This window comes from Schistocerca cancellata, chromosome 3, assembly GCF_023864275.1.
Source record: "Schistocerca cancellata isolate TAMUIC-IGC-003103 chromosome 3, iqSchCanc2.1, whole genome shotgun sequence".
NCBI classification, from domain to species: domain Eukaryota; kingdom Metazoa; phylum Arthropoda; class Insecta; order Orthoptera; family Acrididae; genus Schistocerca; species Schistocerca cancellata.
This window is the reverse complement of record NC_064628.1, coordinates 168,452,843-168,479,326: the sequence shown is the minus strand read 5'-3', so window position 1 is coordinate 168,479,326 and position 26,484 is coordinate 168,452,843. Positions and strand designations below refer to the sequence as shown.

General features: G+C 41.6%; 1 protein-coding gene across 1 annotated transcript in view; it reads right to left on the bottom strand.

Moving 5' to 3' along the window:
• The window catches only part of LOC126174796 (juvenile hormone esterase-like), a 110,455-nt gene extending 91,657 nt beyond the window's left edge, over window positions 1-18,798 (bottom strand). Inside the window, exon 1 of the mRNA XM_049921167.1 lies at window positions 18,559-18,798. Coding sequence (XP_049777124.1) covers window positions 18,559-18,774 — 216 coding nt within the window. The 5' untranslated portion in view covers window positions 18,775-18,798. The remainder of the gene's footprint in view (window positions 1-18,558) is intronic.
• Window positions 18,799-26,484: the final 7,686 nt, after the last annotated feature.

Here is a 26,484-nt window from a genome sequence, read left to right as displayed (position 1 = left end):
TATCTGACCAGTTTTATTCGCTGTACGTGTAATTTAACATAACGCAATGCGTTTCGAGTACATTCTACTTATCTTCACGCGTTTATGTACACAGATAGTCTTAACTTGATAATAAGTTATCTTAAACTATATTTAAACAGATCTTCTTGTTTACTGTGCATTGGTGGAGAGGTTATTGGGGAATTTGGTGTTTGGTGAGGGGGCAGGGGCATTGTTCGACCCGAAATTGATGTCCAGTGATGTCTTCTCTTTGTGTGGCCTGTGTCTCGTTAATAACGATTGACACCACAGCCTGTGTGGGATGCAGGCAGTTCTGCACCAGTTATTATGCTGAAAGATTGTGTTGTACACTTTTTCATGTGGCACTCGTTCACTTACGATTTTGGCGTCGCAAGGCCTGGGTTTTCATCCTTGGTACACTGGTGGAGCTGCTGTACAGCATTTCACATTGTACTATTCATTTTGTCACTATTTTTCGACGCAATTCATTGCACAATTTTTTTACACTTATATATAAGCACTTTACACTTAGTATGACATAATGGCCTTGGAACCTGAATGTATTTACGAAAAACCTACTGGTATAGACACCACTACACCATACTCTTTTACACAACCTGCCTCCAATAAGAAAGCTACATGTAGATCAATGTTTTTCAGGGCCTAGGAATTTCCGCTTCAACATACAGAACTCCAACCAGAAACAGAAACCATAAAATGTGTTGCAATAAAGAATGAGTGTGATCCTTCGCTCATTAATGTAGTATCACAACAGATAAAAAAGAAACAAACTACACTCACAACTCAGAACATCCCAGAAATTAAATATGTAAAAATGCCGTGCCTTGGTATAATGCCTGACAAATTAGCAAGGCTTCTCCAAAAACACAGATGTAGAATCAACTTCAGCACTAACATTAACCAACGTATGAAGCTTTTTCACAATATGAGATCGTCAGATACAGATTTTGATGCATTTTCAAAATTACCTGCAGCCAAGTACAATTTTTATACAGGCCAAACAAAAAGAAAATGAGGACTCGTCTTGAAGAACATATAGACTGGTGCAAACTGTATAAAGGTAACGAATCAGATTAACAACACAAATTTAAAAAAAAAATACAAGCCATCTTCTGAATATGGAAGATAACCTTAAAATTTTTCACAAAATCGGGAAAAGTAAAAAAAAAATGACACTTGGGAGAAATTAAAATTTTCATTCATAAGACAAAATATAGAAATAATATTCTTAGTCAGGTAACCTATTTCAGAAACTCACAACTCTTCAGTCAGCTGTCTTAAGTTAGTTTTATGCGATAGGTATAAGATATGCCAATGTACACAAACCGTTGCTAGACTTTGAGTATTGTCACTGAACTGCAAAATTAGATAATTGATACTCATCCACGCTACAAGGTCGCCATATTGTATTAAGTGTACAGTGTTTACATGTATATGGCAAAAATTGTGCAGTGAGTTAGTCGAAAAACAGTGACAAAATAAACAGCACAAAGTGTAACATTACACAACAGCTCTGCCTTTGTACCAAGGATGGAATACGAAGTTCTGGGACGCCAGAAACGTAAACGAACAACTGTCACACGTAAACGTATATCACGAAGTTTTCGTAACATAATCAATTATGTAAAGCTATCTGCATCCCACACATGTAACATCAGTCTTAATAAAAAACCAGACATAGCTCCACGCGGACGGAAGACACCACTGAACACTGGTCTACCACTGCTACTGTCACCCTATCACCAAATACCCCAATAGTCTCTCCAGCAACGAACAGTTTAACCTAGTTTAAGACAATTTATTTTTAAGTAACAGTTATATTTATGCATAAATGGCTGAGGATAGGCAGAACACGCTCGTAACGTGTTGCGTTATGGTAAGTTAAATGTAAAACAAATAAAACAGACTAGTAGCAGAAAACACAAATAAAAATGTTATGATACGTGTCACTTGCGGAGAAAATGATTCGTTTTTTGTTCATAATGGATAGGTGAAACTCTATGAACCTTACTGAAATCAGTGGTGTAGTAGTTACGTTAGTCGTTCGTATAAAACTCCCGTCCTCTAAAAGGGGGAAATATGTTTAACACATTTAGTACCAAACAACGTTCAAATGTAATGGTGTGTACGCGACTATCCAAGTTTATAATCAGTTGACTGTGCTTTTACGCGTAACCTTTTCACTAGATATATAGAAATATACATTTAGACGAAACTTGGAGAACTTCTGGCTCCCTATCTGATCCTTAGCCTGATTTATAAAGCAAGACACGCAAGTAAAGATCTTCCTCACTGCATACTTTTGTCATGCTTGAGTTAGATTTACATAAAATAACACGATTCCAATGAAAATTAGCTTGGCATATGATTTTCCTGCAAATTGTTTTGTGATTTTTGACTTCAGGTCATGTATGACCTAATCCTTCAGGAAGAAACTGTCTTTTTGTTTGGGAAGTAATTAACATAATGCACAGTACAATTATTGGTAATATAAACGAGAGTTCTTTATTTAATAACTCCTCTATGACAGAGTGACTATAAGATATGTAAGAAAGGAGAATCAAATACTAGCTCATTACCACACCTAGAGTAGGCCACGACAACAGCAAACGCGACAGCTGTGCAAAGCTCAAACTTAATTCTCCGTCCTGGCCAGCGTAGGCAAGGAACCAGGCGGTACCATCTAGAGGGCGCCTTCTGCGACTAATGCGAGGCTCCACCACCGTTGTTGTTGTTTCCCATGAGATGGCTGGCACTTTTTCTATGTTGTTTCAATAACTGGCTTTCAGGACGTACCCATGCAGCCATTTTAATCGTGGAACGTCAATTACGATGATGCGATGCAGCACAACAGCCAGTCCCTTAACAAAGAAAATCCCCGATTGTACAGGGGCAATTGAACTCGGGCCCTTTTCGTTAGTAATGCGTCGCGGTGAGCGCGCAGCTACCAAGGCGGACGAAAGCTGACCGACGACATCTACATTTACATCTGCAAATCACTGCGAACTGCATTATACCAATGTTACGGTTTATTCCTGTCCCGTTTATCTAAAATAGTTTTGTGCGCGCTTTAAATAGTGTATTCTTATCTACACCGTGCCGACGGCAGCGATACGTCGGCAGCCATGGTAAATATCTAGATTTCTCACATAATACTTACTTACTTTGTAAGTAAGCTTTCGTGTAATATACGCCACCTATTTTCAATAGTCTGATATTTCAATATTTGATTCAGGCTCTGCCCTGAGTCAAAGAAGACTGTGATTATTCGTACTGCAGATCCTCTCATACGTACCTTCTTCCACATCAGTCCTATTTGGTATGGGTCCCACACACTTAAATAATGTTTTAGCATTGAATGCACGAGTCTTTTGTAAGCTATGTCAATTGTAGACTGATTGTATTTTCTCCATATCGTATCAATAAACAGAAGTCTGCCACATGCATTACCTGTGTCATATCCCCACAAATCGCTACATTAAGATATTTGGATGAACTGACTGAAACCAATAGTGACTTGGCTGTAGTCATACGAACACACTTTTGGGACTAGCCAGGGAAAAAGGTTATTCCAAACAGTCCAAGTCCTCAGGTGCTCACGATGGCTGTGTGGGGTAAAAAATAACTCCTGACGACTCCATAATTGTGACACCTTCAATATTCACTACTTACCTCCTCTTTTCTATTCGGTGAGGGCTCTGTTCATAATCGACGGGCTTTTCGGATTTTTTCCCTTGACTTACCTTGGGTTTGATTGCCTGTTGATTAATGTAGACACTGGTCTGTCTCTTTACAAACTTGTTTTTCAGGGATATGTGCAGTCAATCTGTGTCAGCTAATTAACACAATAATGGTAATTTCTTCTGTAAAATAAGTGGCATTTGTATAGGAAGTGGCTGAAAATGAAAAAGAACAGTAACATAACATATACGTTTTGGGAGGTTTTGCCTCTGAAATTGAATTAAAATTTTTTATCGGTGGTTCTGTCAGGTTAATCCGATGGTACTACACGAGTTTGAGCAACGAGACGTAGTTCGGGTGACATTAGATAGTAACATACTTCGTAATATATTAAAGACGCGCTGTATTTCCGAATAAGCAGACTAATACGAAAATTCGATAACACACTTAATTAGACTTTTGCTCTGAAAATCTACTAATTATAAATGTGCAGAAGAGGTGAACGTTTCCAGAACGGCGTCTAATAACCGTTACGTTGACTCCCATTTATATTTCTTACTTGTCTTAAAATTGTCAATGAGTATTCACTGATATTTACAGCAGAATTCACAAGTCTGCTCCTGCGTTTTATCCTGAATAGGCCTACGTGATGTAGAAGACGTACCAATAGATATCGTGTAAAATGGTTAGGACTGGCATCTGGATGGTTTTGTAGGCCGATTCTCTTTATAGAGGGTGTTTCACAATTCATATTTACACACTTTAGAGGATGTAAAGGGGGCTTAGTAGATCAAGTCTTAGATGGGAAGCCATGTATGGAAACATCATTCAAAGGCGCTGCAGAGCGTCAGATTTATAGGCGCCGGCGCCTGTGAAGTATGTGTCTGCAGGGTGATTCCGTGATGATGTTACAAGTTTCAAGAAGGATGGAGAAGGGTAACTGTACCAATTTGACGTAACAGTCGCTTCACCAGAAACGAACGCATTGAAAGATATAAGCGAAAACTGTTCTGATACCTCCGACAATGGAACATATGTACCTGTACTGTTGTTGCTGAGACTGTAGGGTAGGCAACTTCAGAGGTGGCAGTACGCACCAAAACAAAGGAAAACGTCCAGTATAGACGGGCTCTAAAATGCATACCTCAAGCGTTAGGAGAGCTTGTTCATTAGAAGAGATAGCGAAGATGAACAAGTGCTCATAGCTCCTTTGGTATACATTTTACAGCCCATGTTTACTAGGAAGTGTTTCTTCTCTTGGTCATCTGAATGTTGCATACTCTACATTCTTAGCAGCAACAGTGCCGGGAAGTCTGTTCCACTGAGAGGTATTGGAATGTCTTTCGCTTGTAACTTGACATTCGTTCCTTTCCGAACCAGGGAAACTTACCTCAGATTGACACATTTATCCATCTTCCTTGAAGGTTTGTAACATCATCACGGAATCACCCCGTACGTACAACATTTACATGCGGCGGCACCTATAACTTTGACGCTATGTAGCGTCGTTGAACGACGTTTCTGGACAAGGTCCTATGCAACCTATAGAAATGTGAAACACCCTGTATAAACGCCTTCAGAGAGTACTGATTATGAACTTGATTCTTTCACAAACGAAAGGAACGAGTAATTATTGACGCTGTTGTTATTTTTGTTTTTCTGGTTTGGTGCATTTCTCCAATCTAGTCTATCCTGTGCAACCCTGTTCATCTCTGTATAACTACCGCAAGCTATATCCATTTGAGCCCGCTTTTTGTATGCTTAAGCGTCAGTTTGCCTTATCAATTTTCATCTCCACGCTCCTTTCCACTATCATAGGGTGTGTCCTATCAACTGACGCTTTCTATCACTCAAGTTGTGCCAGAAGTTTCTTTTATCCTCAGTTAGATTCGTGATTAGTTATTCAATCTGTCTATATACTCTTCAGCATTCTTCTGTACCACTATATATATGGGATTATTTTTACAACTTCCGCTTCTAAACAACAACCGTAACCAAAATAGTTATTTTGACGAGTATGACCGCAAAATTCCTTAAAAACGGCACATAGCCACGCATTTCCGCAGTCTGTCCAATAAGCAGAACGTTATGTTTCGTCTGAATAATAGACCACCAGTTACATTTGATATCTTCTGTAGGTAAAGTTTATTTCGCTTTCTATTAATTTAGCGGATACGACGGCGTTATCAGATGCGTTATTTCTTTTGTTCCCTTGAAATTTCTGGAACTTAAATACGTTCTTTTTTCTTTTCAAATTTTTTGCAATATTTGAAATAATAGATTCATGTTTCAGTGTCACTTACCTAAGTAAACAATCTAGATCGATCACCCTACTAGAAGGCAATAGGCCACATTTAGGATATCTAACTCACAGATTTTCTCGCACACCCGTGGCGTATCTCGTTTAACCTGACTGCCAGTTGAAGTCCGTTTGCATCCCAGAATTAGCTAAATTTCTCATAAACTAACACGAACGTTTAACGCAACCACGTGGCGCGAGTAGTGCTAAATATAGCCTCTCTGACGTCTTGCAGATTCACTGCCATGGGTGAAGGTCAGCCAGTATCGCGCATTACGCAAGTGTTACCACGCAGCTGTGTGAGAAGACAAACAGACAGTGTATTAGCCAAGGACAAACACTGCTCTCCAACGCGCTGATAAAATAGTGTTCATGGAAGAGTGCTGAATCTGGCCATTTAACTTCACTCCATCAAACGACTTTTGTTTATGTGTTTATATTCGTTCCTGTGTGTGTGTGTGTGTGTGTGTGTGTGTGTGTGAGCGCGAAGTTGTGCGATGCATTACATCCATCCACACAGGATGCCACACATCTCGAGCTGCGACCGTATATTCTTTTGATTATTACTTGCTCGTCGCTGTCTACAACGCGCTTTATCTACTGGTTCATCACACGTATAATTAAAGTAGGAGTGTAATCTGTCCGAGGCAAAATTTCCCGGTGGAACCAACACGTTTTCTGGAGACCAGTCATATCCGTCAAACACACTCAGATGCCAAGTGGCGACTTCTAGCGTCGATGGATTACACTGTCTTTGGCTTACAAGTTTCCCCTACTCTCTACTGTCTGATGTGGATAGCAATGTTCTTTCTGGTTAAAAAGAAATGAGTGCGCTGCTAGGTCCAATTATACAGTACTTCCTTTGTTTGTAATCTTCTGGAATTTTGTTGGTGCACCGCTTTTCACATATAATACTTCGAGTTTTGAACTCATTTGGAATATTCTCCAATGGTGTTGCAATTTTCTCAATCGTTAGTGAGCATTATGTACTCCGGCCGACTTGTCGATACAGTATGATGTCTGAGAACATCACTTAAATTATTGAACGTGCCTCTGGAAACAAATGCGGCCTAGTGAGAGTTGACATAATGGTTTGTATACCTTCTTTGAAGGACGTTCATGTGATGTGGGGGTCAAACTACAGGGGAAATGGTCTGTTCAGTACTTGAGTAAAAACGCAATGTGGTGCGTAAACTCTGCAACCACATTAATGTAACCACCTGTCAAAAGCCTGAATAACCAATTTTTGCAGCATGAGACGAGCAGGAAGAGAGTCAAGGAGGGTCTGGAGAGTACCGATATAGATGTGAAGCTATTACGACTCCATTGCCGTGGTCAGCTGGGATAGGTTTCTAGGATGGGGTTCCATGGCGCCAGCAGCCCGATAGAGGTGGACCCACCGAGCATTGGGGCTAATTAGGGGAGTTTGGTGGCCAGGGGAGTACGGCAAACTCAACCTGGTGCACTTCAAACAAGGCTCGTACACTGCGAGCTGTGTGACGCGTTACATTGTCCTGCTGGAAAATACCATCGTGCAGAGGAGAAACAAAGTGAATGTAGGGGTGGACTTGGGTGCAAGTCATACATGCCAACGGCATCAGTCATCTGAGAAAGTCACATGTCACCATCCTGTGTACGTTCAGTTCCGGTACTAGTGCGCAGATTCCAGTCTGTCACCCATGAACTGCAGTCAATATGTGTGCATGAACAAGGGTCCTGCTGCAGAGGCCCATACGCAACAACGTCCGCTGAACGGTAGCTGAGGAGGAACTGTTGGTAGCTCTAGTTTCAAAAATGGCTCTGAGCACTATGGGACTTAACATCTGAGGTCATCAGTCCCCTGGAACTTAGAACTACTTAAACCTAACTAACCTAAGGACATCACACCCATCCATGCCCGAGGCAGGATTCGAACCTGCGGCCGTAGCAGTCTCGCGGATCCAGACTGTAGCGCCTAGAACCGCTCGGCCACTCCGGCCGGCGCCCTAGTTTCATCTGGGCGGTCTGTTGCTCAACAGTTACACGCCTGTACACATCTCCGCGGCCGTCGTTCACATATGCCTCTATGGCACGTGCTGCATTACGTTTCTTTCGGCGTCCGTTTTGGATAGTGTCATTTTGCCATGCAAGGTGTACTTCAACCAACGCAGCACGCGAACAATTTACACACTCATTCGTTTCTGAATTGTTTCTATCCTCGCTCCGAAAGACAATGATCAAACCCTTTTGCAAGTAACGTAAATATCTCAGTTTCTGCATTACGATAACATTTGTATTGACTGCTGCGTCCCTCCGACATGCACTATATGCCCTCCACTGCTAATGCTTCCACCTGCCGTCAGAGATCGTTATTGCACGTTGACGTCGAACATAGGCGGTGATCATATTTAAAGTTGTTGGTTCGAGTATGTGGGCAGATGGCGGATACGAGGCGAGCGGTATATAATTTGGTGCACCGAAAGTGAAATTTAATACAGGTATGTGATCGCGAGAGTCTACGTTTTATCGTCTGGAATTGGTCGAATGATTATAGATAGACCGCTATTGATCATTACTCATGAAGCTGTTTTTATAGCTGGGAGTATAACGTGATTTGTCAGTCCGCCTGGAATACTCCCAGAGGACGCTATGTTTCCAGATGATGAAAGCGACAGCTAGGGATGCAGTTTTCATCGTGTGTCACAAGACTAGTCCTTCTACATGAATGAAGACAGAAATTTTGTATGAATTTTTGGTTACGCTTAGGACTACAAAGTTTTTATTATCAACAAATCTATCCGATTTTACAAGTATATATCTTTAACATTAATGCACATACGACCTTCGGATACTTTTCCACAATAACGTTTAGAATCAAAATTTTTATATACGTTTCACAAACGCTTCGTGTGCCTTCCACTTGGCACATGACAAAGGTCCAGATGGTAATTTTGTGATCGTGACTGGAGTTGCTGCACTGATTGCTGCCGCTGTACGACGTCGCATTTTAGCTCCCTTTTTGGAAGTGGAAAACATAGACGGAGTGTATAGCAAACCTTCAGAGCGCCAAAAATCGCTGTCCATGACTTCAGATGACACTGAAGGCCAAAGGGGCACTGCGCCGTCTTCGAGACGAAAAATCACACCTCACAGTTATAGCTGAATTTCACCAATTGAAACGGAGCACGCAGAACGTCTCCTGCTTCTGTGGTGCCGCTATCTCAGCTGGGCTCAAGCTAGTACAATAACTATTGGGCGAGCGAGCTTACTCCACAAACGAGACCCCCACTGGCGACCACGTGTATCAGCCAACTTACAACGGGGCCAAGACTAAACTTTTAGTTCAAATATGTAGGTCACAATTCATTCAAATTTTCAATTTACATTCATGTAGAAGATGTAGTCTCGTTAAATGAGATGTATATTCTTCAGATACCTGTATCATTGTTGTTGCGTTATTTACAGGGTAGCGGAAACAGGCGTCAGAAAATCTTTGTCTACAGTGGTTTCATTATGTGTCGTAAATGATTCTCCTTGTAATGTAACTCTGAAATTCTATATCTCGCTCATCCATATCGCGATTCAAATTTCAGAGTGGAAGCACTAACACAGGAACAGTGCTTGCTGACCGTAACGACATTTAACGCAAATTCTGAACGTATTGTTGTGGTGAGGCGCACATTGGTCCAAGAACACCACAGCACCATCCGCAATGACAACTCCTCGGCGGGGCTACGGGAAAAAAGTGAAGTCAAATTGTGATGACAAAATTTAAGCATCCTCTGATACAGTTTTTGTGTAATATTTTCCCCGTTTTTCAACAAGTTGAGGAGTTGCTTTGAAAAGACGAGATGCCTACGGGTTTCCAGGACGACCGACCTCAGTAGTAACCTTGAAGGATGTGGAACGAGCGAGAACCCTTTTCAGCGAGGAGCCCACTACGTCAACAAGACATGCAGCACAACTCAGGATGTCACGACTGTTTCTCTAGAGGATAGTGATCGGTGCCAACCGTTGAAAGGCGGTAACGTGAAGTGGCCATATTCCTTTTGGAAATGGGATGATTCAGATTCTTTGAAAATGAAACAGTCGATACAAATCAGATTTGGTTTAGTGACGCGGAAAATTTCCATCTCCATGGGTACGTCACCAAAAAGAACGTGCATAATTGGTCTATTGAGAATCCACAAGCTCAAGCTGCTGCGCTACTTTATCAACGAAAAGTCACTGTTAGGTGCGCAATGAATGCACAGTGCAGTATTGAGCCCATTCTTATTGAATGACCTGTCACATCAGTGAAATACAGACAGGTACTGGAACTTGAATTTACATCTGCTGCACGATGCGTCTGAATGTTCAGAAACTACTCGTTCATGCAACATGGGGCCCCTCTACGCCGTACAGCGAGGAACCTCGATTTCTGTCAGGAGACGTTCGAAGATCAGATGATTGTCCTGGACACCTTAACATTCACTGGTCATGGTGTGGAACGACCCCTTTATAGTCCCGGTCTGATGTTGTTGTTGTTGTGGTCTTCAGTCCTGAGACTGGTTTGATGCAGCTCTCCATGCTACCCTATCCAGTGCAAGCTTCTTCATCTCCCAGTATCTACTGCAACCTACATCCTTCTGAATCTGCTTAGTGTATTCATCTCTTGGTCTCCCTCTACGATTTTTACCCTCCACACTGCCCTCCAATGCTAAATTTGTGATCCCTTGATGCCTCAAAACATGTCCTACCAACCGATCCCTTCTTCTAGTCAAGTTGTGCCACAAACTTCTCTTCTCCCCAATCCTATTCAATACCTCCTCATTAGTTACTTGATCTACCCACCTTATCTTCAGCATTCTTCTGTAGCACCACATTTCGAAAGCTTCTATTCTCTTCTTGTCCAAACTAGTTATCGTCCATGTTTCACTTCCATACATGGCTACACTCCATACAAATACTTTCAGAAACGACCCGGTCTGATATCGTATGATTAATTCTATTTGGATTATCTGAAGGACAGAGTGTTCGAAGATGCACCTGCAACACTGCCGGATGTTGGTACCTCAATTTCCAGAGAGATTCATGCAGTCTCAAACAATGTCTTTGCGGAATTCAATTTAGGGGTCTACACATTCATTGCTGCAGAAGGAAATAACTCTAAAAACCTTTCTGTATTAAATTTCATGTTATCTTCTATAGTATGAATATGATAATGAGAATCTATAATCCCATGTTACGCTGTGGTAGAATTAAACTTCCTAATATATGGCCGGCCGCTGTGACCGAGCGATTCTATGCGCTTCAGTCTGGAACCGCGCTGCTGCTGCGGTCGCAGGTTCGAATCCTGCCTCGGGCATGGATGTGTGTGATGTCCTTAGGTTAGCTAGGTTTAAGTAGTTCTAAGTCTAGGGGACTGATGACCTCAGATGTTAAGATCCATAGCGCTTAGAGCCTTTTGAAACATTTGTCCTTACATATATTTTGTGCCACCATTTACATTAGAAGGTAACTGTAATTCGAGGGTCGTGTTTAGGGTTCCGTACGTCAGGCGGTAAAAATGGAACCCTTATAGGACCACTATGTGGTCCGTTTGTCTCTCTATCTATCAGTCCGACTGCTGAGACCCCTTTTTCTCAAGAGCGGTACATATATCAAGCTGCAATTTATGTCACATACTAAGTACTACGATCCTATGACGGTGTAAAACATTTAAGCTTGAAAATCAGTGCAGTCAGAAAAATACTGCTATTTACGTCACGTATTATGATACTCATTCATGCAAACATATAGGCAGCTTCTCGTTCAACTAGAAGCAGGAAATTTGGCAAGCAGTAAGTTTTCACAGTAGAAGTAAGAGAGAACAATGTCCGAAAATTCTTAATTTGTAAGTATATCATACAAAAACAATTTTGTTTGTTTGTGATTTGTTATGCGATTGCCTGTCCGTTTATTAAGGCCCCTTATTCTCAGGAGTTGCAATACCAAATGGGAAATTACGAAAGAAAAATTGAAAACAGAGGTTAAAACATAGACGAAAGTCTTGGAATTCCCGGTAATGACATTTTGCCAGTATAGGCAATGGCGAACATCGTCGACATTCTCGATTCCTGGGATGGATAAACTATCTGTATACGTAATGAAGTATTTACGTAACCACCAGAGAGTGTTTCGTACTTATTGGCTCTTGCCCATTTTCTTACGTAATAGCCGATTACGGATAGCGTTCACGCATGGTGCCAGGAAACGCCTATTCAAGGACAGCTATTCTTGGCCGGTCCCCCACTATACCGCAAGTAAGTTTCAATTCTGGGTCTCTGTAGGTTGTTCAGTTGTGCTGCATTGTTCGCCGTCATGTCAGTTAATAATCTCACCGAATGTTAGATGCATTCCGTCATTCCGTTTTCAAACATTAAGAAGATCCATCTCCTGGAATGTATAGTGGTGGAGACGGTTCGAGGAAGGCAGGAAGAATGTTCAGGCTGACGATCGGTCTGCAAGGTCGCCTGTCATCGGTGAAAAGTTGTCACAAAAATTTATGAGAATATTCGTGAGAACAAATATTTTCGTCAAGTTTCAAGATAAGTAACATAATCGATTGCTACTGACAAACTTCAGTACAAAAAATGTGTTCCAGATGGGTCCCAAGAATGTTCATGGGCGAACATCGGACAAGGCTTTTGCCAAATTCTTTGTCCTTTTTAGAACGCTAACTATGGTGATTAGTTCTTCAGTGACATTGTGACTGGTGATGAAACATGGATTGCTTATTGCACTCCAGAGAAAAACGATAATCTAGTGAGTAAAATCATTCAGATTCTTTAAGAAAAGTAAGAAGATTCAAAGAACGGCCATAAAGATGGAACATCAAGGCACGCAGTTTTCTGCGACCGTAAAGACGGTCTTCTGATAGAGGTCCTGCCAAGAGGTGTGACAATAAATGCTGCGAGGTATTGCCAAAAGGTTCTAAAGCTTCGGCGTGCCTTCAAAGACCGCAACTGGATAATTTCGGTAGGAATTACGGAGCCGCCACCCCCCCTCCTCCCCCGCCCCCTACAGTGCTCATCTAGCATCCTCACACTTTCATCTTTTTCCATAACTTTCACGATGAAACAGGATTTGCGAATGTTTACATGCTAGAAGCAACTGTAAATGACAGATTAAATGGACTGACGCTGGAGTTCTGTGAAGATGGTATCCAAAAGCTGGTGCCAAAGCTCGTACCACAGCTGAGCAATTCTTTAAATTTAATGGTGACTAAGTCGAAAATAAAATAATCTTCATCATTTCATTTCCTGAAAAGTTATGTTCATAAGTAAAATACTTCTTGTTGCTCATTTAAAAAAAAAGTACCTTCATAATTCTGCTCTTACTACTTCAGCAGACGAAATATGTTACATGCAAAGATGTTCTTATTCTATCGGCACTCCTGAAGCTTGAAACTTTTTGGCCATAGGTTTTCTGGTTTTCTTCTGTGATGTTTGTAAGGGAACGAGAGGCGAACTTCCCATGTGGGAAACGCAGATAAATGCCTTGTATGAACAGGGAGTCACACTTTTGATGAGCCAGATAGAGAGATCAGTTCAGACGCGTTGGACGGACCGCGCTGCGAGGGATGGAGTTGGTAACGAAAATGTTCCTCATTCATTACATATATTGCGAATGGTCTTCTGTTTACCCTTCCTTCAATAGGAAGTTGTAAATGCTGCATTTTGTTTTTATAAGAATGCGCAGACACTAAAGACTTATGTTAGTCGTTTCACGGCAAGGACTTGGGGTTACTTAGCAAAAGTAATACGTGTTTCGTGGGCCCAGTATCTTGCTTAGCTGTCTTTATTCTTGGTGTTAATTATTGCATAAATGTAAAGCTATAAGTTGTCTTTATTATGATTGTAAGATTGTGATTAAGTGGTGTATATGAATCGTAACTTGTTTACTGGCTGTCCAGTAATTATTTTCTGGTTTTATCGAAAACGGATATCCTTGTTTTCTTGTTGTTGCTTTACAACACCTTGTACTACCGCTCTCTGTACTTTCTCAGTGAATTTGGTAGCTACAGCAGAAGTATAACTTCGTGTGATTTGCATATCTGTAGTTTGTGATGACGTATTATGTGGCTTTATCATCGGATACATGATTTTGTAAATATCTGTAATTCGAACTCCCACTGACTTTGATAATATTGCTTATAAAATGGTTGCCCAGGCAAATATTCTTCTGCAGTTTTCTTTGCAAGGCTCCTGAACATCGTAATTACACGCGTTTGCTAAAGTTAACGCAACGTGTCCGCAATCATAAGTACACATTTATTTTCTTTCAACACGCAGCACAAGTTCGTAGCTGTACGAGGCCAGCAGTTGGGAGACAGGTGTTCAGAAGAACCTAAAAAATTAAAAAAATGCACGTAATCAAAGCCCATCTCAAAATGTGTATGTTTCATGGAGTGATTATCTATTAGTAAATTCATATAAAGGGTACAGTTTAATTTTAATCAATAAACACTCTCAATGGATTGAGGTAACGTACAGTCAGAATAGGTGCTAACTAATGTTGTCAAATACAACTTGCAGAACAACGTGGCGTAGGGAGTACTCGTTTAAAGTGTCAGTGGAGCAACGACCTGAAATTCGAGAAACGTGACTTAAATTTTCATTGATTAGATAAGTATTTCATTACAAAACATTACGAACAACATTCGTACACCGATACAACTGTACATAAAAATATTTTACAGAAAGTAAAATTATTTTTGCTGACATGACTCATAAGCTCGAACATAAGAAATCTTAAAGACAAAAATAATCTCTCATTAACAAGTTAGATATGAATAAACAAACACACGATAAAGAATGATATGCTTTGCATTTTCTGTAGACGATTTAGAAGGTAATGTGGGAACATTATTATAGATATTTAATATATCTAAATAGCATGTAGCTTAAGTAAAACTGTTTATATACTATGTTTACGAGCAGATGCATCTTCTAATTATTAGTTACCAGTCATATATCTATGGACTGTATGAACGTAGAACGTCGACGGGTGTAGTATTCACATCTAAAAGCCACCTGCCACCCGCGTTCTTTCCCCAGTACAGACATAAGCACGAAACGATCAAGTGAGAGGCTGCGAAGAACGATCAGTCATAGAATGGAAATACAGTAGTAATGAACGCGTCAAGAGAAGTCCATGGGGCACAGTAGGGGAGACCGTGCCGTGACGATACCAGTACCAGAATGGAAGCCACGCTGCAGAGTAATTTCCAAACGTACACTTCGGTCTTGCACTGAGACGTCCCCTTTGTTAACCGTCTGTAACCACGTGGTGCAGCACATTCTTTCTAGGTACCACTACCGACGCGTAGAGAACCTACTTCGGAACTTCCGTGTAGTCTTGCATTTTTGATGTAAATACTGTTTACATTTAGAATTGTTAGCAGCGCCGTAAAGTTGATACATTCGGCGTGCCGCATAAGCGTCACGCCGGGCAGTTCTTAACACTGCTTAAATTTGGGACATTCCGAGAAAATTTGAACAACTGGCAGCACTATTTCTAATTTAGATGTATTCTCAAATGTTTTTTATTCCAGTCTTTGATCACAGCGTCAATTCATTGGACGATGACCGGTTTCAGTCCGTAATGACCATTCTCAGATCTTTTCTACACCATGTCTTAAAGTGATAAGCCATAATGGCATCGGCAAAACATATAAATATAATCAGCACAACGTCGTCACATGGATCTAAAATAAGGTGTAGAATAGGCCACATCGTCCACACAGTCATTATTGCTAATGGCTGAGTAGCCAGTTGCAATAATGACTGTGTGGACGATGTGGCCTATTCTACACCTTATTTTAGATATATGTGACGATGCTGTGCTGATTATATGTTTTCACGATGCCTTTATGGCCTTATCACATTAGGACATGGTGTAGAAAAGATCTGAGAATGGTCATTACGGACTGAAGCCGGTCATCATCAAAATAATTGATATTGTGATCAAAGACTGGAATGAAAAACATTTGACAGTATTGGATCACTGTTCGTATACTCGACTATGTCGCAGCTGGTGAAACTAGATGTATTGTCTTATATTAATGAATCAAGATAATGAAAAAGTAGCTGAGGAAAAGAAACGAGCATAACAAATATGTTTACAAGTGAAAACACTGTCTCCGAAACAAGAATCTAAAGAGATAAGGAATAAAGAAAAAACTTTGGCAGGAGAAAGATGATGAATAGTGGAGTAATTCTGTAAGCACAAGACTGTCTATAGCTTACAAAATGATAAAGCATTTAAGTAAAACTGAAAGAGAGAAAGAAACCTAAAATAATACCAGATGGTAAAAGGATCGTACAATATAAACACCGAATATGAGAGGAGGAGCTCTCTGGAACGGGTAAAACATACGACGACGATCTCGTAAAGATACAAGAACCAAATGAGGCCATGAATAAAGAAAAAATCAGGACGTGGCAAAATAAACTCAGAGTTATTTTGAAGCTTCGACTTATTCATGAAGTGGAAAAGACGCCAGATTCAAAAACCATGAGATTTTGTAGATGTCTGTCTTTATAAAAGGGAAACGAATGCAATAATTGCCATTATAGAGCATTAGCGAATACAGCGTGTAAGATCTATGCCAAGATAAAAAAATAACGTCTACAAATTAAGGCCGAAAATATATTATCGAAGAACCAAATGGTTTCATAAAGGCGAGAACCGTATTGATAACGTTTTTACACTTTAAACAAATTATATATAAACAAAGCGAGCTCAATAGCGAAAAAGATCGCATTTACATTCCTAGAGAAAGCCTTCGGGAATGTAGATATAAAAATCTTACGGAACATATTAGACAAGAAATAATAACCTCAACGGATTATAAGAACAAAATAATCAAGCTACATCAGAACACATACCTATAAATCAAAGGCTCCACACTTACAAATGTACATTTATGACCTGGTTCATCCATAGAAACAAGAAACTGGATTATGCCTGAGATTATAGTTTGACATATTTTAATAGATCCTTTTGCAGATGACCTTACAGTAGTACAGGATAGCGAAATTTCACTAAAAAGATCCATCAACACTCTCAATAGAATTTCTAAAGAATATTATATGAAAATATCCATTCAGAAAAACAAAAATGATGTCTCACAAATGAAGAAAACCACTGTGGACTAAGTTCATAAAAGGAAACAAAACAAGAAAACAAGTTCGTCACTCAAATTGTGTGTGAAGTATTTTACTCTATCATAATGAACTTCACGTTCACAACAGACAGTGTAAATATCAAATGATATGCAGAACGATCAATAGAACAATACGAATAAAGTTGGGGAAGACACAAAAAACCAAGTTTTATGAGGTAATGACCACCCTGGATTTCCTATTTGGAATTAAAATTTGACAAACTACTAAAACGCGAGAATGTAGACTGCAAGAGGAAGAAACGATCTTTCTAAGAGGAGTGAAAGGCTCTACAAGATTAAAACGACTCACCGAAGAAAGGCATAAGAGCAGACATGGGGTGTCTGTTATAAATGATATGAAGTCTAATAGACAAAGTTCACTAGGGCATCTGCAGAGAATGGTAGATTCGAGACCACAAAAAGTTCTTAAATTTTAATACTTCGTGTGTAAGATTCGTGGGAAGGCTAAGAAAGGGATGGCTGGATATGAGCGTGTGCTAGAAAGTGGATCCTCCGAATTTTTTATGTGAAAAGTCATAGAGCCTTTTAAGTAAAACAAACCTTAAAAACCGTTTACATCTTTATTCTTCGTGTCTACACATTTGTTTCTCAACATAGTCACCCTGGCGACGAACACAGGAGAGACCAATTTGTTATATCGACACTGTCGATGATTGACGCTGTTAACTGAACCATCACGTCACCTCTGCTTGTACCGCTTCGTCACTATCAAAGTGAAGTCCTCGAAGGTGTTCTTTAAGTTTTGGAAAAGGATGATAATAGGATGGAGCAAAGTTAGGACTGTAGGGAGGAGGATGACAGTGAAACCAAAGCGTCGGACTGTTGACGATGTCGCAGCGTTCATGTGTGGTCTGGAACTGTCTTGCTGAAGGAGGAGGTGCTCCATGTCTGGACGAACTCTTATAGAAATCGAAACTTGGTTACAGAACACTATTTCTCACGCGCCTACATGATTACATCCCGCCGTGTTAAATTCAAGAATTCGGGGCACTGTAGCAGCAGAGGGCTGCAACTAAGTAGACATGAAGCATAACGATGTACGAGTAGAATGTTTACACTGTTTGTTCTACTTATAAAACGTTAAGAATTTTCACATAAGACTTTTGGAGGTACTAATTTTCAGCGCGTCCTCGAATTCAGAAGACGGAACAGGCCTATGACCTAACTCGCGACGGGAGAAAGAGAAGCTCAAGAAACAGAACTACCAACCTTCCGCAACACGTAGTACGATAGTCTTCTGCATCTATGTCTATAGGAGGAAATTGACCTCACGGTGTGTGGCGGAGAGTACTTTATGCTCCACCCTCACAGATCACGGAACGTGGAGGTAGGATCCGCAAAGTAAGTTCCGTCTGCCTCGACTCACCCTGAAGCGCAGCGGCCCGACGGGCGGCTTGGCGTAGGGTATGCGGTAGAAGGCGTGGAAGGGCCGGCCCTCGCTGGACACGCGGCTGGTGCCCCTCAGCGCGCCCTGCCTGGTGCGCACCACCTCGCCGGCTGTCGCTGAACTGCCCAGGGGCGCCACTACCACCGCCAACAGGAGCAGCAGCGCTGCATAGGGCGCGCTCCAAGCTCGGGCCATGGCTGCTGTGAGCCGGCGGCCGCAGCGGCGCGCTCCTCATATTAACGGGCGCCGTATCGCAAGGTCACGGCCATTTGCAACATTCTGCACGTTATCGCGCACTCGACTCGCGCCTCACCAGAGATGCAAACTGCAACTGACTAGCGTTACGCAACGCACAGGATTCTGCACGTGGCTGCGCATCTGAATTGCGTTGCTAACGCTTCTCGTAAAACGTACACCAAACTTGCATTGTGGATCTGAATGAATCTGGTGGTGAATAGTTATGACGACGCTAAGCTCATTAGCACCCAAACTATTAAAATACACTTAACAAATTTGTGTTTGCTGATGTGAAAGTTGAAATTTAAAATTGCTAATTCTATTCGCCTAAGTACACGCCATTGCTGTATATTTCACAATCGAGTGCCTGGCAGAGGACTCATGGAATCACCTTCAAGCTATTTCTCTACCATTCCACCCTTCGCGTGGCAAAAACGAACACTTAAATCTTTCCGAGCGAGCTCTCATTTCCGTTATAAGAGTAGCTGCCAGTCTTTGAGCTTTCAATTCCTCTGTTCATTCTATTTGATACGGATCTCTTACTGCACAGCAATGCTCCGGAAGAGGATGGAAACTACAGTGAAGCTGTATCCATAATAGACAATGCATTTTCTAAGTGTCCTGAGATGAATCGCAGTTTTTCGTTCGCTTCCCCAGTAACATTATCTGTGTGATCGATCCAATTTAAATTATTCGTAATAGTAATACTAGGATTCATAGCCTCTGGATTTTTGTCATGGTTCGTATTACCAAAAAGTAACGGTTTCATTTTACTACTCGTGTGGATTACTTAACACTTTTCATTATTTAGAACAATTGCCACTTTTCGCACAATACATATATCCTGTCTAAATCATTTTGCAATCGGTTTTGATCATCTGACGATTTTATAAGACGGTAAACGATAATAAGCAAATAGTCTAAAACGGCTGCTCACAATGTCTCTTAGATCGTTTAGGTGGATTAGGAACACCAAGAGCCTGTAACATTTCCTTGGGGAACTCCAGATATTACTTCTGTTTTACTACGAACTGTGATATTTCTCACAGGAAATCGTGAATTGAGTCGCACAACTCAGACGATACTCTGTGGGCACGCAATTTGATTAGAAGTCGCTTGCGATGGACGTTGTCAAAACCCTTCTAGATGTTGTGCAAATTACTGTGTTAACATGAAAAGTTTTCAGTTTCACAGAGAGCACTATGACCTGCATTTAAAATGTCTAATACAGAAACCGGTATTTGTTGGTGTAACCTATCGTTACTATTTTCATATCGACATTATGTGTGTCAATTGTCTGAATCCTTTGAGATGTTCAAAACGATATTCATCGCACAATACACAGATTATCGTGTATGTCACTGCTGTCAACTATTAAACGGTATTATTTATCCATTCCATTGGGTGCAGCTGCAATATAATGTAAACACGGAAGTATCTAACCAGACGACGGGCGCCGTTCATCGATATCACAGGACTAAATTCAGGACAGAGGAAATCAGAAAGCATTAGGTTCAAGGCCCATCTGCCACTTCCATGTTTACATCATATGAAAGCTGTTTCCATTGCGACCAATGAGTATCACTATAAGAATTGCCAGCAATAACACACAAGAGAACTTCTGAATTGTGAGATAAATATCGATTTGAAGATCACAAAGACTTTATAATGAACAAGCATGTCACTGATGTAGACATACACAATAAATGCCACTGACAATGCGTTCTACAACCAAATAATTGACACAATATGTAAATCTATTCCCATATGTTCAGAGCAACTTTTTGCAGGTGAGCGCTTTCTGGCCGTGTCAAAACTGGATGACATCATAGAACACCTTGCGGATCCTGTTCTTACAAACAATGTTCCTAAAAGAAGCAGTTCGATTTCTCTTATGGAGCTTCTTTAGATGCGCCCTGTAGCTTTTTTCCTGTGTTTTACCTTTGCTATCTTCGGATTTTCAGAGTGTACATTCCAATCAACATTGTCAAAAGCTTCTACTCTTTTCTTGACTGAACTGCTTATTATCCACGTTTCACTTCCATAAAAGGCAGCACTACAAACAAATACCTTCACAAAATACTTTATCATACTGAAATATACAGTGTATTCAATGTTAACAAATTTCTCTTCTTCAGAAACACTTTTGTTGTCATTGACAATCTACTTTTTATTTCATCTCCACTTCAGCCATCGTCAGTTATTATTATTTTACTGCCCATATCAAATCTCACCAACTACATTTTGTACCTCATTTTCTAATTTAATTCCCTCAGCATCGCCTGATGTAATACGACTACATTCCTTTGCCAGTGGTTTACTTTTCAATGTTAATCTCATATCCTCTTACAGGACTCTGTCTGTTCCATTTCACTGTACTTCCTACTGCTTTGCAGCCGAGTAAGGTCTTTCCGTGCTCTGTAAAATTCTTCTTGCGGTATCAGATCTCCCATATCACCTTCATATACGTCCTCTTTCCTTCCTGTAATGTTTATTTCACATTCCCATTCATTTCCCTTTTCTAGCCTCTCTATTTACTCTATTCCACCTTTCAATTTTCCCTTCTTTTCTTAGTATTGATTTTCCATCTCAGTTGCTTCCCTTTCTTTCAAAGGCGTATCTAATTTTCCTGTAACCTATATCTATCTTTCCTTTAGTTGTATGTGCTTCTATATCCTTACATTTGACCCCTAGGTCTTCATCTTTTGCCTGCTTCACTTGATGCATTTTTATATTTTCTCCGTCCATTAATCAAATTCATTATCTCCTGTGATTTGCCAGCATTTCTAATAGACTTTGTAATATTACCTATTCGATCGTCTGTTCCATCTCTTATAGCTACCCATTCGTCTTCTACTGTATTCCTGTCGATGTTTTAGTCAATCGTTGCCTAATGCTCCGGTGTCAGGGGCTCGGAATTCATTTTCTGGGTGCGGGCTTGGCGACCCAGGGGTTCCTGAGCCAGGGACTGGTTAGCGCCGCCAGTCCCCCCTGCACCGTAAGAGCTAGGCATGCTCCAGCGACCACCATGTGGCCGACGGTGGAACATTGTGTGTCTCAGGGAATGTCGATCTTGGCTTGACCGCCCAGATCACAAAGACGGAATAAAGCTCTATATATAAAAAAAAAAACCCTCAATCTCAATGTGTGCTGCGCACTGATGAAATGCATGGCCGTTGAGGTGGAACAGTCGTTAGCGGGCAACCTCTGGGGAACCTGCCGCACCTCAATTGTATAAGGCTTAGTCAGGCACGCTGGGCTTTGTCTGAGCGACCCTTATTACCCTACCTTCTCGTGGGATCGAAATGGATCCTCCGAAATCTTCCTTTCCTCCTCCCAGTAGAACGGGTGGGCCACTGGAAGGTACTAAAACCTTAACTAATGAGAGGGCTCGGGTAACCAGCCCTCCAGACACTAGAATAAGGCAGCACGCAGCAGTAAAGAGTAAAAGAGCACAGGATGGTAATCAGAATGTGGTTTTAGTAATAGAAAGGAAATAAAGTAGTTTCGAGAAGTTCTCGCCTTTTTACATCCAGAAGAGCTCAGAAGAAATTTCTGGGACTTTAAAATCTATAAAGCGGTTGCATAATGGGACGCTGTTGGCTGAAACATTCAGTTCCCAACAAGCTGTTAACCTAGAGGGTGCTAAGTGCTTGGACGAATGTGCCATCGATACAGAGCTCAACGGCACTCTCTACTTCAGCATAGGTGTTGTATCATGTAGGGACCTCGTTGATCTACCACTCGAACAACTGGAGAGCGAGTAAGCTCCGAAGGGAATTGTTGATGTTCAGAACGTTATGAAAAGGGTAGATGGAAATCCGATGAAATCTGATTCCTTCATTCTTACCTTCAACACCCTCAAACTCGCAGAACATATCAAGGCAGGCTTTCTACACCTAAAGAACGGCCTTATGTCCCAAGCCCAATGCGCTGTTTCATATGCCAGCGTTTTGGGCATACAACATTGGGATGTAAAGGAGAGGCGACATGTGGAAACTGTAGTAGGGCCGCTCATGATGGAGTTCGTTGCTCGTCTCCAGCTAAATGTATCAACTGCTCAGGACAATACCCAGTTTGGGGTATGGACTGCAGAATCTTTCTAGAGGAACGCAAAGTAGGAAATAAAAGCAACTAGGCGTATCCCCTACGGTGAGGTCAAAAAGATTTACAAGCCGATGCAGCCACCCACGTTTGCTATGTCTTTTGCGTCCATTCTTCAGAAGACTACTCAGAAATTTGATGCCTCTACGTAAACGAAGGTGGCGAGTGTTGGCACAAACACCTGTAAATGTCAGTGCAATTGCAAGGCAGCAAGAGTTCCAACACCTGTAGCCCCCCACCCCCACAGCAGACAAAGGTACAGTGGCCAACTTGAGCGAGCCCCAGGCACCGCCTGAGCCTGTTCACGATCCATTAACACTCCTCCTTGGGCTCAATTAAAGCCCACGAAACCGCGAAAAGCTACTGTAAAGCGGCAATAGCAGATGAAGTCAAATGGTAAACCATCCGACCATGTAGATCTGATTCTACATGATGCTTCATCTGACTCTTCCCCAGAGCTGATGGAGGTTGAGTGATGTGGGGCGATCATCTCGACCCACGATTGCCCCTCCACCTGCTCCAGTGTCCCAGCAACGGCGGAGAGACAGGATGAAGGTGCTACCCCCGTGATACATGGTTCCCATACTTCAGTGGAATTTTCAGGGGTTCAGGATGCATGTGGAGGAACTTCGACTACTATCTCAGGGTAGACCACTGTGTCTATGTCTCCAGGAAAGTAGGAGAATTCTTGCTGCTACACACTCGAAACTTAATGGGACAGTCTTTGCGCCGCCAAAATCTGAAGATTCACATCAAGTACCTCTGCGGGGAGGAGATGGTTTTATCAGTTCGACTTCGACGATTGGATAAGCTCCGTCACTTGAGAGCAAGATTACTGAGCTATTTAAGTTTTTTACTAAGGTGCCGTGACCAGAGCATAATTCCGAAGTTTGCCAGATTGGTGCACTTTATAAAATCGACGTCTATGAATAAGATTTTAACAAAAGCTGATTCCGCTATTGTGAAGGAGAGGATCCACTTTACTCGCCGAAAATTAGACCTGGCTTCTGAAGAACTTTATCGCTTGCACCTGAAGACGTCTGTGGTGATACCCTATGATTCTTGGAATTGAATTGATGATACAACTTGGGCCAAATCAGACTGGATTCGTGAGGTGGTCACATCCAGACAGACTGCAAAATTTAGTCTACTGAAGGCGACATCGCATCGAGAAAATGTTATTCGACGCACTGTCATTAAAATGACAGGTAGAGATCTGGACGATGCTACGATGATGGTTTTGAGTAAGGGACTGAATTTAGCACACAGGCCACAGGTTCTGCCAACACCTTCGTTTATCAGCGCCATTGAAGAAGCGGCTCGACCACTTCCCTCGGATTCAGCAGAGGAAATAAGACGTGAAACATGTCGTGCAATTATGAAGGCTCGCCCACAAAGGAGCAATTTATCTGTGGCAGAGAGGACTGCACTATGTAAGCTTCGCCAGGATACTCAGACGGTGGTACTCCCAGCGGATAAAGGTAATGCCACTGTTTTATTGTTTCGGGACGAATACCATGATAAAATGTACAATTTCTTGAGTGACAGCATGTACCGGAAGATCAGCAGGGATTCCACTAATCGAATGGCGAAGAAAACTTCTTTGCTTCTGAATGATTCTCCCTTCCCACCAAAAGTTGTTCGGAGATTGAAACGAAGTAGTACGGTGCCTCCTAGATTTTATGGACTACCAAAAGCCCACAAGAAAGATGAGTAACATAGGCTCTCCGACCTATGACATTGCCAAACACCTACCATCGTTGTTGAGACCTCTTGTGGGAAAATGTGCTCACCACATACGAAAATCTGCTGATTTCATTAGTAAACTGAAATCAATGAAAATGAACCCTTCTGATATATTGGTTAGCTTCGATGTGGTGTCTTTATTCACAAAGGTACCCCTTTCAGAACCTCTAAAACGTATTGAAAGAAGTTTTGACAAAGACATTTAAGCTTTATTGAAACATGGTCTGACCTCTAGATACTTCTTATTTAACAACGAATTTTTTGAACAGACGGAAGGAGTTGCCATGGGTAGTCCTTATCCCCTCTGGTGGCCAATTTATTTATGGAAGACTTCGAGGAGAAGGAGCTTGAATCTTCTGACTTGAAACCCCCTGTATTCTGGAGGTATGTTGATGATATCTTTGAGATATCAAAGAAAAGATAGAAAAGCAACTGGAATCACTCAACAGAGGAAAGTCCACTGGACCTGACGGGATACCAATTCGATTCTACACAGAGTACGCGAAAGAACTTGCCCCCCTTCTAACAGCCGTGTACCGCAAGTCTCTAGAGGAACAGAAGGTTCCAAATGATTGGAAAAGAGCACAGGTAGTCCCAGTCTTCAAGAAGGGTCGTCGAGCAGATGCGCAAAACTATAGACCTATCTCTCTGACGTCGATCTGTTGTAGAATTTTAGAACATGTCTTTTGCTCGAGTATCATGTCGTTTTTGGAAACTCAGAATCTACTATGTAGGAATCAACATGGATTCCGGAAACAGCGATCGTGTGAAACCCAACTCGCTTTATTTGTTCATGAGACCCAGAAAATATTAGATACAGGCTCCCAGGTAGATGCCATTTTCCTTGACTTCCGGAAGGCGTTCGATACAGTTCCGCACTGTCGCCTGATAAACAAAGTAAGAGCCTACGGAATATCAGACCAGCTGTGTGGCTGGATTGAAGAGTTTTTAGCAAACAGAACACAGCATGTTGTTCTCAATGGAGAGACATCTACAGACGTTAAAGTAACCTCTGGCGTGCCACAGGGGAGTGTTATGGGACCATTGCTTTTCACAATATATATAAATGACCTAGTAGATAGTGTCGGAAGTTCCATGCGGCTTTTCGCGGATGATGCTGTAGTATACAGAGAAGTTGCAGCATTAGAAAATTGTAGCGAAATGCAGGAAGATCTGCAGCGGATAGGCACTTGGTGCAGGGAGTGGCAACTGACCCTTAACATAGACAAATGTAATGTATTGCGAATACATAGAAAGAAGGATCCTTTATTGTATGATTATATGATAGCGGAACAAACACTGGTAGCAGTTACTTCTGTAAAATATCTGGGAGTATGCGTGCGGAACGATTTGAAGTGGAATGATCATATAAAATTAATTGTTGGTAAGGCGGGTACCAGGTTGAGATTCATTGGGAGAGTCCTTAGAAAATGTAGTCCATCAACACAGGAGGTGGCTTACAAAACACTCGTTCGACCTATACTTGAGTATTGCTAATCAGTGTGGGATCCGTACCAGATCGGGTTGACGGAGGAGATAGAGAAGATCCAAAGAAGAGCGGCGCGTTTCGTCACAGGGTTATTTGGTAACCGTGATAGCGTTACGGAGATGTTTAACAAACTCAAGTGGCAGACCCTGCAAGAGAGACGCTCTGCATCGCGGTGTAGCTTGCTCGCCAGGTTTCGAGAGGGTGCGTTTCTGGATGAGGTATCGAATATATTGCTTCCCCCTACTTATACCTCCCGAGGAGATCACGAATGTAAAATTAGAGAGATTAGAGCGCGCACAGAGGCTTTCAGACAGTCGTTCTTCCCGCGA